Source organism: Drosophila hydei, unplaced genomic scaffold (assembly GCF_003285905.1).
Source record: "Drosophila hydei strain 15085-1641.00,03,60 unplaced genomic scaffold, DhydRS2 tig00000063-arrow-pilon, whole genome shotgun sequence".
Taxonomy (NCBI): Eukaryota; Metazoa; Arthropoda; class Insecta; order Diptera; family Drosophilidae; genus Drosophila; species Drosophila hydei.
In genome coordinates this window covers 4425439-4438992 of record NW_022045657.1, presented here as the reverse complement: position 1 = coordinate 4438992, position 13554 = coordinate 4425439, and the positions used below count along the sequence as shown (strand labels likewise).

At 40.1% G+C, this 13554-nt stretch overlaps 5 protein-coding genes across 6 annotated transcripts; 2 read left to right on the top strand and 3 right to left on the bottom strand.

Annotated features, from left to right (window-relative positions):
* The first annotated feature begins 690 nt into the window (after positions 1–690).
* On the top strand, positions 691–2090 carry LOC111604624 (diamine acetyltransferase 2). 2 transcript variants are annotated; one of them, XM_023322753.2, is made up of 5 exons: positions 691–766; positions 999–1283; positions 1352–1403; positions 1461–1536; positions 1742–2090. In XM_023322753.2, the coding sequence occupies exons 2-5, from the start codon at positions 1209–1211 to the stop codon at positions 2052–2054; spliced, it is 516 nt and encodes a 171-aa protein (XP_023178521.1). In that variant the 5' UTR covers positions 691–766; positions 999–1208; the 3' UTR covers positions 2055–2090. The 2 variants fall into 2 exon arrangements, with proteins under 2 accessions (XP_023178521.1, XP_023178522.1); XM_023322754.2 differs by lacking the exon at positions 1461–1536 and having other exon boundaries at positions 1742–1950.
* Positions 2059–6492, bottom strand: LOC111599768 (trafficking protein particle complex subunit 10). Its single transcript, XM_030222888.1, has 5 exons — positions 6390–6492; positions 6110–6333; positions 3381–5978; positions 2983–3325; positions 2059–2368 (listed from the first exon to the last, which is right to left on the bottom strand). The coding sequence occupies exons 1-5, from the start codon at positions 6412–6414 to the stop codon at positions 2139–2141; spliced, it is 3420 nt and encodes a 1139-aa protein (XP_030078748.1). The 5' UTR covers positions 6415–6492; the 3' UTR covers positions 2059–2138.
* A 320-nt stretch (positions 6493–6812) lies between these two features.
* LOC111599765 (small G protein signaling modulator 3 homolog) lies at positions 6813–9971 on the top strand. Its single transcript, XM_023315522.2, has 3 exons — positions 6813–7039; positions 7115–7640; positions 7696–9971. The coding sequence occupies exons 1-3, from the start codon at positions 6974–6976 to the stop codon at positions 9513–9515; spliced, it is 2412 nt and encodes an 803-aa protein (XP_023171290.1). The 5' UTR covers positions 6813–6973; the 3' UTR covers positions 9516–9971.
* Positions 9972–10069: 98 nt separating this feature from the next.
* On the bottom strand, positions 10070–10888 carry LOC111599766 (DNA-directed RNA polymerase II subunit RPB7). The gene is made up of 4 exons (XM_030222890.1): positions 10795–10888; positions 10419–10739; positions 10223–10360; positions 10070–10165 (listed from the first exon to the last, which is right to left on the bottom strand). Exons 1-4 carry the CDS (start codon positions 10804–10806, stop codon positions 10115–10117), a joined length of 522 nt encoding a protein of 173 aa, XP_030078750.1. The 5' UTR covers positions 10807–10888; the 3' UTR covers positions 10070–10114.
* Positions 10889–11305: 417 nt separating this feature from the next.
* On the bottom strand, positions 11306–13044 carry LOC111600268. The gene is made up of 3 exons (XM_023316316.2): positions 12700–13044; positions 12445–12598; positions 11306–12374 (listed from the first exon to the last, which is right to left on the bottom strand). Exons 2-3 carry the CDS (start codon positions 12570–12572, stop codon positions 11420–11422), a joined length of 1083 nt encoding a protein of 360 aa, XP_023172084.2. The 5' UTR covers positions 12573–12598; positions 12700–13044; the 3' UTR covers positions 11306–11419.
* Between the last annotated feature and the right edge of the window lie 510 nt (positions 13045–13554).

Here is a 13554-nt window from a genome sequence, read left to right as displayed (position 1 = left end):
ATATAAAATATTAATGCTCATTTAAAAAGAATTAAAAGCGGGAATTACAATAAGCGAAACGACAACCAGATAAGCCGAGTCGAGCAACAACAACAATAAATCAGTTGGAAAATACCAAAGAAATTGAAAAATGCGCCGAGGCTAAAGCTTGAAGATCGGTTCGCATTGACGACATAAATAACCTACTATATATGATATGTATATATATATACATATGCATATATATATACATATATATATATATATAATCTTTAGCCGCATCATCGTGACGGTGTCGTTGAAGATAAGTAAGAAGATTTCAAAAATAAAACCAAACGAAAAAAACTAAACAAAAAATTGAAAAGTAAAAAAAAAATAAAAATTATTGAAATATGTAAAACGCCTCTAGAGGTTTGCTATGGGGTCAATTGTGTTTATTAGCTGTGCTCCATGCTCATAAGTAATGTTCGACTGCTGATAAGATAGAGCCAAGCATTCAGCTCTGGGAGGAGCAACAGGCAACTAACTATAAACTCAAATAGATTGAAATTGTATGTGCTGCACTGAGTTCAGCTGGAATTGTACTTTTTAGAGGTCCTCGTTTTTACTGTAAAATGTTTTATTTTGTATTTTTGCAGAAATTTTTGTTTAAAATTATATATTCAAAAGCATATATAATTTATAATTGATTGGAATTAAAGCTTTGGCTATAGAGTATTATTTATTATTACATTTTAACACAGTTTAATATTCCACTTTACCTGTAACTGGCAATAATATTATAAGCGTAAGTATGTATATATTTAAAAATAAATGAAGAATTTGTATGTATTGTTTATAAATAAATAACTCATTTTTATAAATATATATATTTCATATGCTCAACTACATTTATAATATTTTTGTCATCCGAAAAGAGAAATTTTTAATATTATATAAATGTATTTTCCTTTCAAAAAAATATTCATAATTCAATCAATATTTAAATTAGTTTTTTATCATTGACTTTTTATTATTAGGATTTCCTTGCATTTTTGGAACTAGTTCAGTGAAAGTGAGATTTGTAAAAGACGACAACTCCGTTCCGTTGTTTAAGTTTATAAACCATATGATAAGGCCGCTACACTTGAGATTTTAGATAAGCTCATTTGCCGGCAACGCAAACACATAGAACACCGATTAGTTTTCATAGAACCACGTTACGGATCAGTCTTTAAGCTTACAGCAGCATGTCGCAGAAGGATAATTTTACATTTCGTAGGGCTGAAAAAACGGATATGAAAGCAGTGATCGAAATGATACAAGTAAAGTGTATTTAACTAAATATATTTAATAAATACAATATTGAAAAGTTAACTGAACTCTACCCAAGGAACTGGCCGACTTTGAACGCATGAGCGATGGCCCCCAGCTGAGCGAGCAGGGTGAGTAGAAAATTAGAGAATAATTTGTCACCTTGTTGATTGTTTGCCCACATGCAGATCTGATACGTGATTCGGGCTTAGATGGCGGTCACGAATATTGTCAAATCTATGTGCTTACGGACAATGCCACAAAGTAAATGAGGACAAATAAATGTTAAGACGAGAGATCATTGGCTAGCCAGGCGTCAAGCTGAAAGACGCAACGCAAATGTTTACTGATCAAACCAAATAGGCAAATGGGAAATCTGTTTGGCAAACATTTGTGCTCGCTGTTTGACTCGGCAATCGGATAACATTTTGACGGCATTAAATCAACATTTTAACATTTCTTTCAACAGCTCCAGCATTGGCTATGCGATCTGCTTCTACTCGTACTCCACCTGGCAAGGCCGTTCCCTATTTCTTGAGGACCTCTATGTGCGTCCAGCTCATCGTGGGCAGGGCACCGGTGCACGAATCTTTCGGGAGGTAGCCGCAATTGCGGTTCGATTGAGCTGCCGACGATTGGACTTTCATGTGCTTAGTTGGAATCCGGCGTGTGAATTTTATAATCGCCTAGGCGCAACGAATTTAACCAAATCTGAATGCTGGCAGTTTTACCGTGTAGAGGAACAACAGTTGGCAAAGCTAGCTAAAGAATTAAACAGTTAACGAGTTGGATCTTAACTTGATCTGTCTATTATTATGTTGCGCTTATTAACAATAAATAATACTTTGTTATATTTATTTGGCTGTTCACTGGTCACCGCTGACACTCGCTATGACATGGATCTGCATGCTTTTGGTTGAGTTGTACACCTGGCCGGGGGGAAACGGATGTACCCTGGAATGGGCATCTGATTTATTTTTGCCACCCGCTGTATACTTGGACAGTCGTATACTGGGCATGGGAAGAAAGCCCGTGCTTAACGGCATAACATCCAGCGATATCGAATGGCAGTCCACATCCTTCATCGATACAACGCCTGAAAAATTATTAAATGAAAATTATTAGAATATCATAAAGTGAATCACAAAAATGCAAGCATAAATTTGTCGTCGATATGGGCCAATAATTGCTTAACTGTAGGGAAAGCAAATTTCGGTTAAACCGAAGTTTAAATTTACTACTAAAAGAACGTCTAAAAGTTTACCTATTATGACTACTCTCTCATAAAATTATATTATAACTAGTTTTGAATAAGTAACATCAGTTATTTAAATCTGAACATTCTATGAGAGCTGTTAATGTTTAGTGTAAATTTAAATTTAAGTAATGGATTTAATATTTCGAAAACAATATTAATTTATAATGAAATATAATATATGAAGGATTATTTAAATTTCATTTAAAGAAGTGACTGAGATACCTCAAATAATATGAGTGCCTACTTGTAGTAAGCTTTCAGACGTTCGATTATTTTCGAATGCTTTAATGTTGGGTTAATAGATCTAAATGATCGCCACTACGTGTGTTCATAAACCAAAAAACTTACCCATGTCTTAATATGCATTTAAGTGTATATCACGTGTCGGGAAATTAGAATTAAATAATAAGCGAATGGAATAATCCAGTTAAAGGAGATAAATAACGACTTACCAGCAGAACGCCCACATACGGCCCACAGATTCTGATCATTAAGCACCTCGTACATTAGATCAACATATGGGTTCTCATTGATTTTAGTTATCTTTATATTCAAATTGCAAACAGTGCGCAGGCGACAGAGTTCGTTCGGCTCAAGCTGTGCCTGCAGCTTGAAAAGCGTTGAATAGTCAACCAGATCGAAGGCACAGCCATAATTCCGCCAAACCTGCGGCTGAGATGGAGTGGCATACTTGACCACAAAGTGCACCTTGACGATGGGTAGTTCGTGCTCCGCTTTCAGAGGCTCTACTTGTATCTCATACAGATATGTGACCGTCAACGATTTATAAATTTCCTAAAATTGCAAGAAATGGATAAATAACATTTTTTAAACTGTTTTGCTGACTTACAATTGGGGTCTGCGACTCAGGATTGAGATCGAGCAGCCGCACGCCGGCTACATCACACTTCACCTTGGCGTTCTGCAGCAGTAGCCGTGCATCCAGACCCTTCATAATGACTTGCAGGAACTTTTGTGTGCCGCACGTGTGCAGCCGGCACGTCGCCTCCATGGCGGGCTGAAATTCAATGGGTATTTGAATATCAGTGCGCGACCAGGGACAACTGAGCGTTATATGATGCTCGTGATGTTTTCCCACTTTACGACCAGGCATATCGGTAAGCACCTCAAGCGGTATGCAACGCTCCTCGAAAGATTTGAATTGAAGCAAAGGAAACTGCAAAACATTGTCGAAGTTGGCATCGCTATTGCTGAGCGTCCCATCTGATTCGAGAGCCTGTCGTACGCGTAAATTCTTGGAGCAGCGCAATGTGATCTTTGCATCTGCTGGAAAGATGAAACTGCCGCCGGCAACATTCAAATTAATGGGCTGTATAATGCCCGCAATAAGTGTCTTGAACTCCAGCGAGGCGCTTGCTGGCTTGGTGCATATCTCGAAGCTAGGTGGCTGTAAACTCAACGGCAATTGCTCCGAGAGAAACTCTAGACTGGACATGCTAATGCATAACTGCTTAAACTGCCAACGTCCAACACGAGTTGCCTTACCCTTTAACTCGATTAGATTGATGCCCGGCTGCAGGGCAGTGTTCTCAATCTGCACGATGTTGGTGAAGTCAGCCTGAACGCTGGGCGAGAGTTTGCGCTTGGTGCTGCTGGTGCGTCGTACCGGTTGTTTTGTTTTCGGCGTGTCACAAACGACCGAGGCACAGTTCAACGTATTGTCCTGCTTATGGAAGAGCTGTAAAGACACCTTTAGCTGCGATCCAGAATCTTTCAGAGCTACTTCCTGCATGCCGTCCTCCAAATAGTTTGCTAAATGCAGCTCATAACAAAGCTTTATGCATTCAACTACAATCTCACGCGGATAAAGACTTTCCAACTTTAGTTGCACCAGCAGGTGGTCATCTTGTATAATTGTCTTTGAATTAAGCACTTCGATGTCTAGCGTGCGAAAATGATCCTCCAGCACGCAGTAGTTGGCATTCTCAATGGACGGCTGCGCCGATAAAGTTGTGTCCAGCGATTTCAACGACTTGAGGAACTCGTCAAAATAGAAGGTGCGCACGAGAATTTCCAGTTCGGCACAGCACGATATGGAGCTGCAGGTTTTGGTGTAGGCCAACGAATCCCCCATCTTTCGATAACAGTTGGCCAGTTCCAACAGCGTCTGTGAGCTAAGCATATGCCAGTTTTCTGCTCTCAATTCTCGCAGTAAGTCCGTAAAGAAACCCACCGCTTTATGCGGCTCATTCAAGGCGCAATAGAATTTACCCAAATCGAGACCAACCAACCGAGCAGATCTTAAGCGTGTCACGTGTTTATAGGTGCTGATTGCTAGCTCCGCCAACTCCAGATAGAGCTTCTGGAATGTTTGATTCGAGCCCAAGGCCTCTTTGAGCTGTTGCGCCGCCGACAACTTAGGTTTTCGATTCGGCGAACGATCACGCAGTTGCGGCATAGCCTGCAGGAACTGTTGCTGCTGCTGTGGTGGTGCATCACCAATGCCCGATGAAAGCTGCACCACAATGTGCAACTGCTCAGAAGTTGGCGTGCAGCCTGGCAATAAGCCACACAGTTTACCCAGCTCATACAGCTTGTCCTTGGCCAGATTCCAAATCGGTGCGCAGTGCTGGAAACACGTCACTTCATTAGGTTCCATCGCCTGTTCACAAAGCTGCAGCACTTCCAGAGCGCAGACAAACTCCCAGCAGCTCAGCGCTCCCTCCTGGCAGTCTAGTTTGATATACTCCACCTCACGCAACGTGGAGAAAAGGAAACCTAGTAAACGTTTCGCTATTTCCGGTATATTATTGCATGTGAGCAATAAATAGGCTTGTCTCTCAAACAAATAGTTACGGAATTCCAATAGTGAGACTCCCTCATTCCGTATTTTCTGACGCATCTCGAACTTGTCCACGCGGCTTAAGCAGATGCCATGAAACGCTGTAAGCGGACGCTTGAAATACGCCAGCCATTGTTGCTTCTCATTGAAGCCCGTGTGCGTGATAAACTGTGAGAACATGGCATCCAGTTCATCATATTGTATTAGTGCTTCTGTCGGAAGTTCCAATTTCTCAAATATCAGTGCCAGATCCTCCTGCATAAAGAAATATTGACGAAAGTCCCAATCATCCTGATTGCGTTTTTCTCGCTTGCTCCGTATTAACTCCTCGTATTTGGCTATATTGCGATTGTAACTGGCGAGCATTAGGAAGCGAATGCGTTGCACCAAGCAGCGAAAAGATTCCGTCGATTTCTGCTCAAACTTAGCTGGATTCAATACGGAAATGCAACGATCATCGTTTTTACTACCAAAATCTAAGCGTATTTTATCCAGCACCGTGGTACGTGGCAATAAGTTCTTCGTTTTGCGCATGTCCAGCGTCTCCACCAACAAGATCATCCAATCGGATATACCATAGCTGTTTAGCAGCTTAAGCCACGATTCAATTTCCTCTCTTATCGTTGCCTTGTATGTATCAATGTCCTACAAAAAATACGAAATAAAAGAAATCTATGTAAAAACTCGCTTTACTGAATGATGATACACAAATCTTGCTCACTTATCCGCCTCATAAACATCCCCAATCACACAGTCACACCCACATACATACTTACATTACACTCTGTAACAAAGATGTGCAATATGGGGTGTTCAAGTATGCTCCATTCTCCAAGCTTATATCGCTCCAGTGGTTCGATACTGAACTGCTGAGTTTGAGCCTCCAAGCGAACATGTTTGGTTGGTCTTTGGAAGGTGCGTCGCCATTCGCAAGTATCCAATGGGATCGCATTTAGTATTTGCGCTTCAAGCGATCGGAAAAGCGGAAATGAGCCAGAATCTGTAAAGAGCCACATTTAAGTTTAATCAATTGTATTACAGAAGCACACTACTTACATGTTATAATTGGCTTTATCTGCATTCTAAAGTCAATTTATTAATAGTTTATTTTCATTTGGCGACAGCACAAAGCAAACAGTCAACGTACAACACGATAACAGCTGATATCGCTGCAAGAGTAACATATGTTTTTGGCATGAAACTTAACATTTCGTTTAATTTTAATTAACAGCCAACGGTAATTCTGCAGTAATTGCTTCTTTCAGCAATGGTACGAGAAATTAACGATCAATAGTTAGCATAAAAATTATGTAATGATTAAAAGCAAGATTATTATCAAGATTATTATGAATGCGCGAGCGCCGAACTTTAACTAAATTTGAATTTAACAGTTGATTTTTAACAGTAAAATTAGATAACAGCTTCATGGTAATATTAGTGTCGTTAGACTGTTGTCAATTATATATCGATACTCTAAATTCATCGAACAGCTGACAACGGGCGAAAGTTGAGGTATTGTTAGGGACAATGCAATACAAGTGTATAAAACTAATTAAGTTTTACGAATAAACAATCAAAAAACACGTACATATTAAGATAGTTTAATGTTTAAGTGAACAGACAGTTTGCAATTACGAACTATGGATATGGCTAGAAGCATATTTGGTCGCGACCACGAGGGTTACGTAGGCCGTGAAGAACATACGGTAACATTTCAATTGAGATGATAGATTGCTTATCAAACTAATTAAAATTGCTCATTTTCCACGCTGCGAACACAGCGTAAAATGCAGACCTTGAGCTCTGACGATGACATAGGGGAACTGCCAACTATGATGGAAGAACTGAGCGTTGCTGATGGCTTACGTCCAAACCCTGGCGGACCCTTTTCAGCCTTGACACCTTCAATGTGGCCACAGGAACTGCTAGCTAAGCTGGGAGGCGAATCGGAACTTGCAGCAGCGGGGCCAAACGATCAGCCCGACTACCGCTTTGATGAGTTTGGCTTTCGCGTTGAGGAAGAGGATGGCCCAGAACAAAGCTCAAATAAACTGCTCAGCATACCTTTTGTTGAAGATGCACAGCAGCGTTTGCAGTGGATCGCACACCTGGAATTCGCCCACAACAAAGAGGTCAACGAACTGAGCTGGGAGCATGTCGACCAACTGTTGCAGCGTACGGAAAAACTACGCAAAATGGTGCAGAATGGTATTCCACATAGTCTGCGGCCACAAATGTGGATGCGTCTATCCGGTGCGCTCTCCAAAAAACAAAAAAGCGAAACGAGCTATCAGGAAATTGTCAAGGGTTAGTAATACGTTAGGCAAGCAAACAGACTAATACATCTTCTCCTACTTCACAGCTTCCAGCAACGATCAGTTAATGACATCGAAGCAAATTGAAAAGGATTTATTGCGCATATTGCCTACAAATGCGTGTTTTAGCCATCCAAATGGAACGGGTATACCACGATTGCGTCGGATCCTGCGCGGCATTGCGTGGCTATTTCCGGATATTGGTTACTGCCAGGGCACCGGCGTTATTGTCGCTTGTCTGCTGCTGTTCATGGAGGAGGAGAATGCATTTTGGATGATGGTTACCATTGTAGAGGATCTGCTCCCGGCATCGTACTACAGCTCAACGTTACTTGGCATTCAAGCAGATCAGCGTGTGATGCAAACATTAATAGCCAACTATTTATCCAGCGTAGATGAATCACTTAAGCGGCACGACATTGATTTGTCACTCATAACACTCCACTGGTTCCTCACCCTGTTCGCGAACGTAGTGCATATGAAGATATTGGTGCGCATTTGGGACTGGTTCTTCTACGAGGGCTCAATTGTACTATTCCAACTGACACTGGGTATGCTCAAGGTGAAAGAACAGGATCTCGAGCACTTGGAAAACTCGGCACAAATCTTTAATTCACTATCTATGTGTTGCGAGGTGGATGACGTTGAGGTTCTTTTCCGGCAAGCGCTAGAAGTAGGCGGCTCGTTGAGCCAGACCGTAATCGACACGCATCGGCGTCGCCATCTGGCCTATTTGATGACAGATCAGGGTCATCAGATAGGCAATCCAGAGGTTGCGGCCAATTTGCCTAAACAGCAGCTATCCAGACGTCAAGTACGTAAAAGTAAATCAATACTAGAGGCATTTCTATTTCGTGGAGATCCCGAATCGGATCAGCTAAAGAACAAAAACATACGTCAGACCGAAATACTGGTAGATCTGCGCGAGGCAATTTTAAAAGTGGGACGTCACTTCATTACGATCGAACCAAAACTGGCAGGTCACATTCAACTGACGGCCAACTACAGCAGCGAATCACATGCCAAGGATCACGAAAACTTCATTAACGTTGCCCGCACTCGTAAACGTCGGGCTAAGGCGCTGCACGACTTTGAGCGTCACGATGACGATGAACTGGGCTTCAGACGGAACGACATCATCACTATTATTAGCCAAAAGGACGAGCACTGCTGGGTGGGTGAACTGAACGGCTTGCGTGGCTGGTTTCCAGCGAAGTTTGTGCAGCTGCTAGATGAGCGCAGCAAGTTATATACCTCAGCTGGCGATGATGCAATCTCGGAGACTGTTACAGACCTTGTTCGAGGCACTCTGGCACCAGCTATTAAAGCCTTCCTCGAGCATGGCATGAAGCGACCCACATTCCTAGGCGGTCCCATTCATCCTTGGCTATTCATTGAAGAAGTTTCTTCCCTGGAGGTGGAAAAGGACTTTAAGTCTGTGTACAGTCGTTTGGTTCTCTGCAAAACGTATCGCCTTGATGAAGACGGCAAGGTGTTGACTCCCGAGGAATTGCTCTATCGCTGCGTGCAAGCGATTAATCAAACGCACGATAACGCACATGCCCAAATGGATGTCAAACTGCGATCCCTCATCTGTCTAGGCCTCAACGAGCAGGTGCTGCATCTGTGGCTTGAGGTGCTCTGCGCGTGCCAGGAAGTTGTGCAGAAATGGTATCACACCTGGAGCTTTATTGATTCGCCAGGTTGGGTGCAAATTAAATGCGAATTGCGCATACTCTCACAGTTTGCCTTTAATCTAAATCCCGACTGGGAGTTGCCTCCAAAACGTGGCAAGGAATCGCAGCCACTAAAGGATGGTGTACGCGATATGCTTGTTAAGCATCATTTGTTCTCCTGGGACTTATGAATCGGCTGGTCTGAGGAAACACGTTGCATAACTTTCTACATCCTTTTTATATAAATTTGCATAGCGGTCTTCATTGAGAATGTACAATCATGCACGTTGCCTAAGCCACCTAAGTATTTAATCTGAACAAAAAATCTATGCAGGAACTATGCTTTTATATCTCATTCTTTTATCTATTGTGCAATCTTTTTTAAGAAACTTTCATCTTCGGCGAACCGAAGCAAACATATCCTTGCATATTCTGTGCAGATAACACCTAACAAAGAACGTGTTGCAAGGATATAAAATAAGCTTGTTATAAACCTCTTTGTTGTACGCTTATCCTTATGTTAAGGCATATTTGCATATAAATATAAATATAGTTCTTGCTATTTAATTACTTAAAATTATATCCATCCATATTTTTAGCTCCCACACAAAAAAAACTGCACACACAGAATTGTACTAAATTACAAAATAATGTACCTTTGACTTTAAATCAAATCTTATAAGTATTTATAATATATATACACCTAGATATTTAACAATCTAAAATGCATTTCATTAAAGTTTAATATATATATATACAAATATATAGCAATTGTATACTTTTTCACTTCTTAATTGCAGACCAGACCCAAATAATCATCCATCAGGGTTCCTATAGCAAACTGTGATAAAATGATTAGATATAACAAATATAAACAATTGTGTTACAATCCACTTACAATGCCAGTGGCGTCCACACGCGTGCCCACAATCTTGAGACGTATTTTATCCTCACCAGAGATGACGACATCTTCGTCTTTGGACTTGTAGCAGGGCGGATTTCCATTTGGACAGAATTGCATGTCAGCAGGAATTGACTAAAAAGTGTCATATGTTATTCACAATGGCAATGCAAACAAACTCCCAACAGCTTACATGGTGCGATATAAAACATGACAATGGTCCGATTTCGGCAAACATTCCTACTTTGTTGATCTGCTTGACAACGGCATCGAGGACTTCTCCTTTGAAAGGTCGGAACACTATAGCTTTATATTTTACTGGATATACAACAAAACCTTGGCCTGGCTGTATCACACCGGAGCCGATAAGGTCTATTGTTGTGACTGCTATCACGAAGCCATATTTGCCCGTGCACGTTCCTTCCACCTCCGAGTAGAGTTTTTGCTTCACCGTCTCCAACAACTGAGGGCCAAAGTAACGTGGATGTAGCAGAATCTCGTGTTCGAGCGATATCTATATGGAGAACATTAAGCATATGATGGAACGCAAACTGAGCATTACAACTTACGTGATAAAACATGATTATATTTATTATTATTATTGTTTAGTTATAAATTAAAGAAATTCTGGAATGCCGAAAAAAGACGCAAGCAACAAAACATAAAATGTTATCGATAAATAGTAATGCCGGCATTACATTTCATTATAAATACTGTTATCGCTATCGATTACTGGCAAGAGCAATGCGGAAAACTGTAACAAACATTAAAAGGGCGGGCTTTTCGAATGATAAATATTGTTCATATATTTAATAAGTATACAAAGCATATACGCAGAAGTTTTAATATTTATTTTTATAGTAATCTTAACACTTTAAAAACTGAAAAGAAAAATATATTCACCCATCGCAAGTGTCTTAATATCTTAATCCATACCAAAAGAAAACTTGTATTATACTCTTTTGCTGGCAACATTTCGCAACATTGTTAAATACTGTAACAAAAAGAAAAGTAAAACTTTTAAAAACTACATATTGCACAAATATATTTAAGAAGTCTATAAAATTCATAGGACGCAATTCTTATCGCTATTTAAATTTGTAACTAAACACATTTTAACACATACAAGCATAATAAATAAAAAGTTCTAAACCCATCACAAAGATCACTTAACAGATTACATTTTACGCGGAACTACTCTTCCTTCAAATTTAATTGCAGCTCATGTGCAGCACCTCCTGGCCGAAAGATGCTCACATAGGCTGATTTAAATCCAAATTTCCAAATGGCTATGGTTGGCAAGTAGTACATAAAGAGATCCAATACCCAAACTCGGAAATTAAAATACCAGCGCACAATTTGGTACTTGTGCAAGTAAGTAACAATAAACAGACCATAACTAACTATAAAACGATCCCACCAATTAAGATCATAATAGTATGACTTTTGCTGCGGATCAGGCTGCTCGCCTGCAGGATAATCAAAGCTGTAGTACTCATAACCCTTAACGTACGCCAGACGCTTGGTCAAGTAAATATTTGCTCCGACCGAAAGCATAGGATTTGCATGCCAAAGCCCATGAACTAGTGCTTCGGTCATTTGATGAAATTCCTCACTAGTGTGCTCTAGCGCCGGCCTATATACTTTATGCATAACAATATTTAAACGCTCCCTGGATTCTTCCCAGCTGTTTCCACAAATATTGTAACAATCCTTAATTCCCAGCAAATAACCCAGCACACGCCACATATGCGATGTGGCCTCAAGAAAATCGTCATCTTCAAGTGATATACGATGCGCACCCAGCGTTATAAAGCCAATGAATCCAAATTGTGTCAAGGCCAAATCCTTTTGTGTTATCTGACCGCAACTTCGTCGCTGGCAAGCCTTGCTTGAGCGAGAATGTGCCTGCCTCACAGCCGCAATGCTCGTCCACAGTTTGCTGGACCTATCATCAATCGAGTGGAAATACCAGGCGTGCACATGGAAAATAGTGCGTAAATAACGGCGATAGGCACTAAGGGTATTCGATGATTGTCGCGTGCAGATTAGCACACGGAGTATCGATGGAATGGCAAGAACCGCAATTAATCCAGCCAACATGCCCGAGGTCATCACAAAGCGATATTTCCTAAAGTACCCCTGGCCCCTGTTTATGGGCAGTTTATAATTAGATATTTACAGAAAGTTTGATTGATTTGTGTCGAAACACCACTCACCGCTTGAATAGCTGCTCATCATACCATGGCGGCAGGTCCAATTTTGCTCCGCTATCGCCTTCTTTGCTGCCATTTGTTAAAAGGTTCTGTAAATAATTCTCAGCACGTTCATTACTGCCATTCGACATGGTGTCGATTTCGTGTGTACGTGCCACTGAAATAGTTGAAACCAAAGTAAAGCAGACATCATCAATGCATACAACAACCAGCAAAAGAGAAAGTTATTTAAAAGCCACATTTTTCACATGAACTTACAGACGCGTAGTATCTGGACGACGTTGTTTACTTTGCGTTGCTTACAAAAGCAAACAAAATTTTTGTACACTTTTCACAATCTGCAAAATGTACACTTTGGGCAATTGAAGTGTCCGCAATTGAGCAATTGATGCGCGCAAGCTGGCTTCAGTAACACTGATTGGTACGATCAATTTTAATAATATACGACCGGTTTGTGAGCTCTGTAACTCTGAATATAGGTGTGAGTGCACGTGAGTAATTACAGCTAAACGCGCCAACTGTTCAAAATTTTAGCGATAAGCTAAACTATTAAATTTTTATGCAAACAAACTTTGGAAGAGTTGCCATCTGATTCACATTTTACAAAAGTATGTTCGCATATTATACCATAGATTTTGCTATCGAAGTTTTTATGATTACAATAATAATAATCGATTCTGAAAACCTTCAGTACATAATCTATAGTTTTCGTTTGTTTTTTAAGGTATTTCATAAAAATGGTTTTGAAATAAAGCAATTTAATAAATTATGTAATTAATGATATTTATATATATATGAACTAAACTCATTAAATACACATTATAAAAAATTTAGTGAATTACTAACTTACTAAGACATACTACGCTAGATAAATTCTCATAAATTGTAGATTATATTATAGCATATACTATTAGACTATCAAGTATTGCTATAGATTTAACTACACCTCAACATACCTAAATATCTTATTTGAATTTAAGTTATTCGAATTGTATCATTAACAGTTGAATATGCTCTGTTAATGTTAAGTGCAGAAGCGCTATTCCTGTTAATGTACAATTAACTGAACTGCTAATTTACCTTGTCGACTAAACAGTTTAATTTAAAATTTCA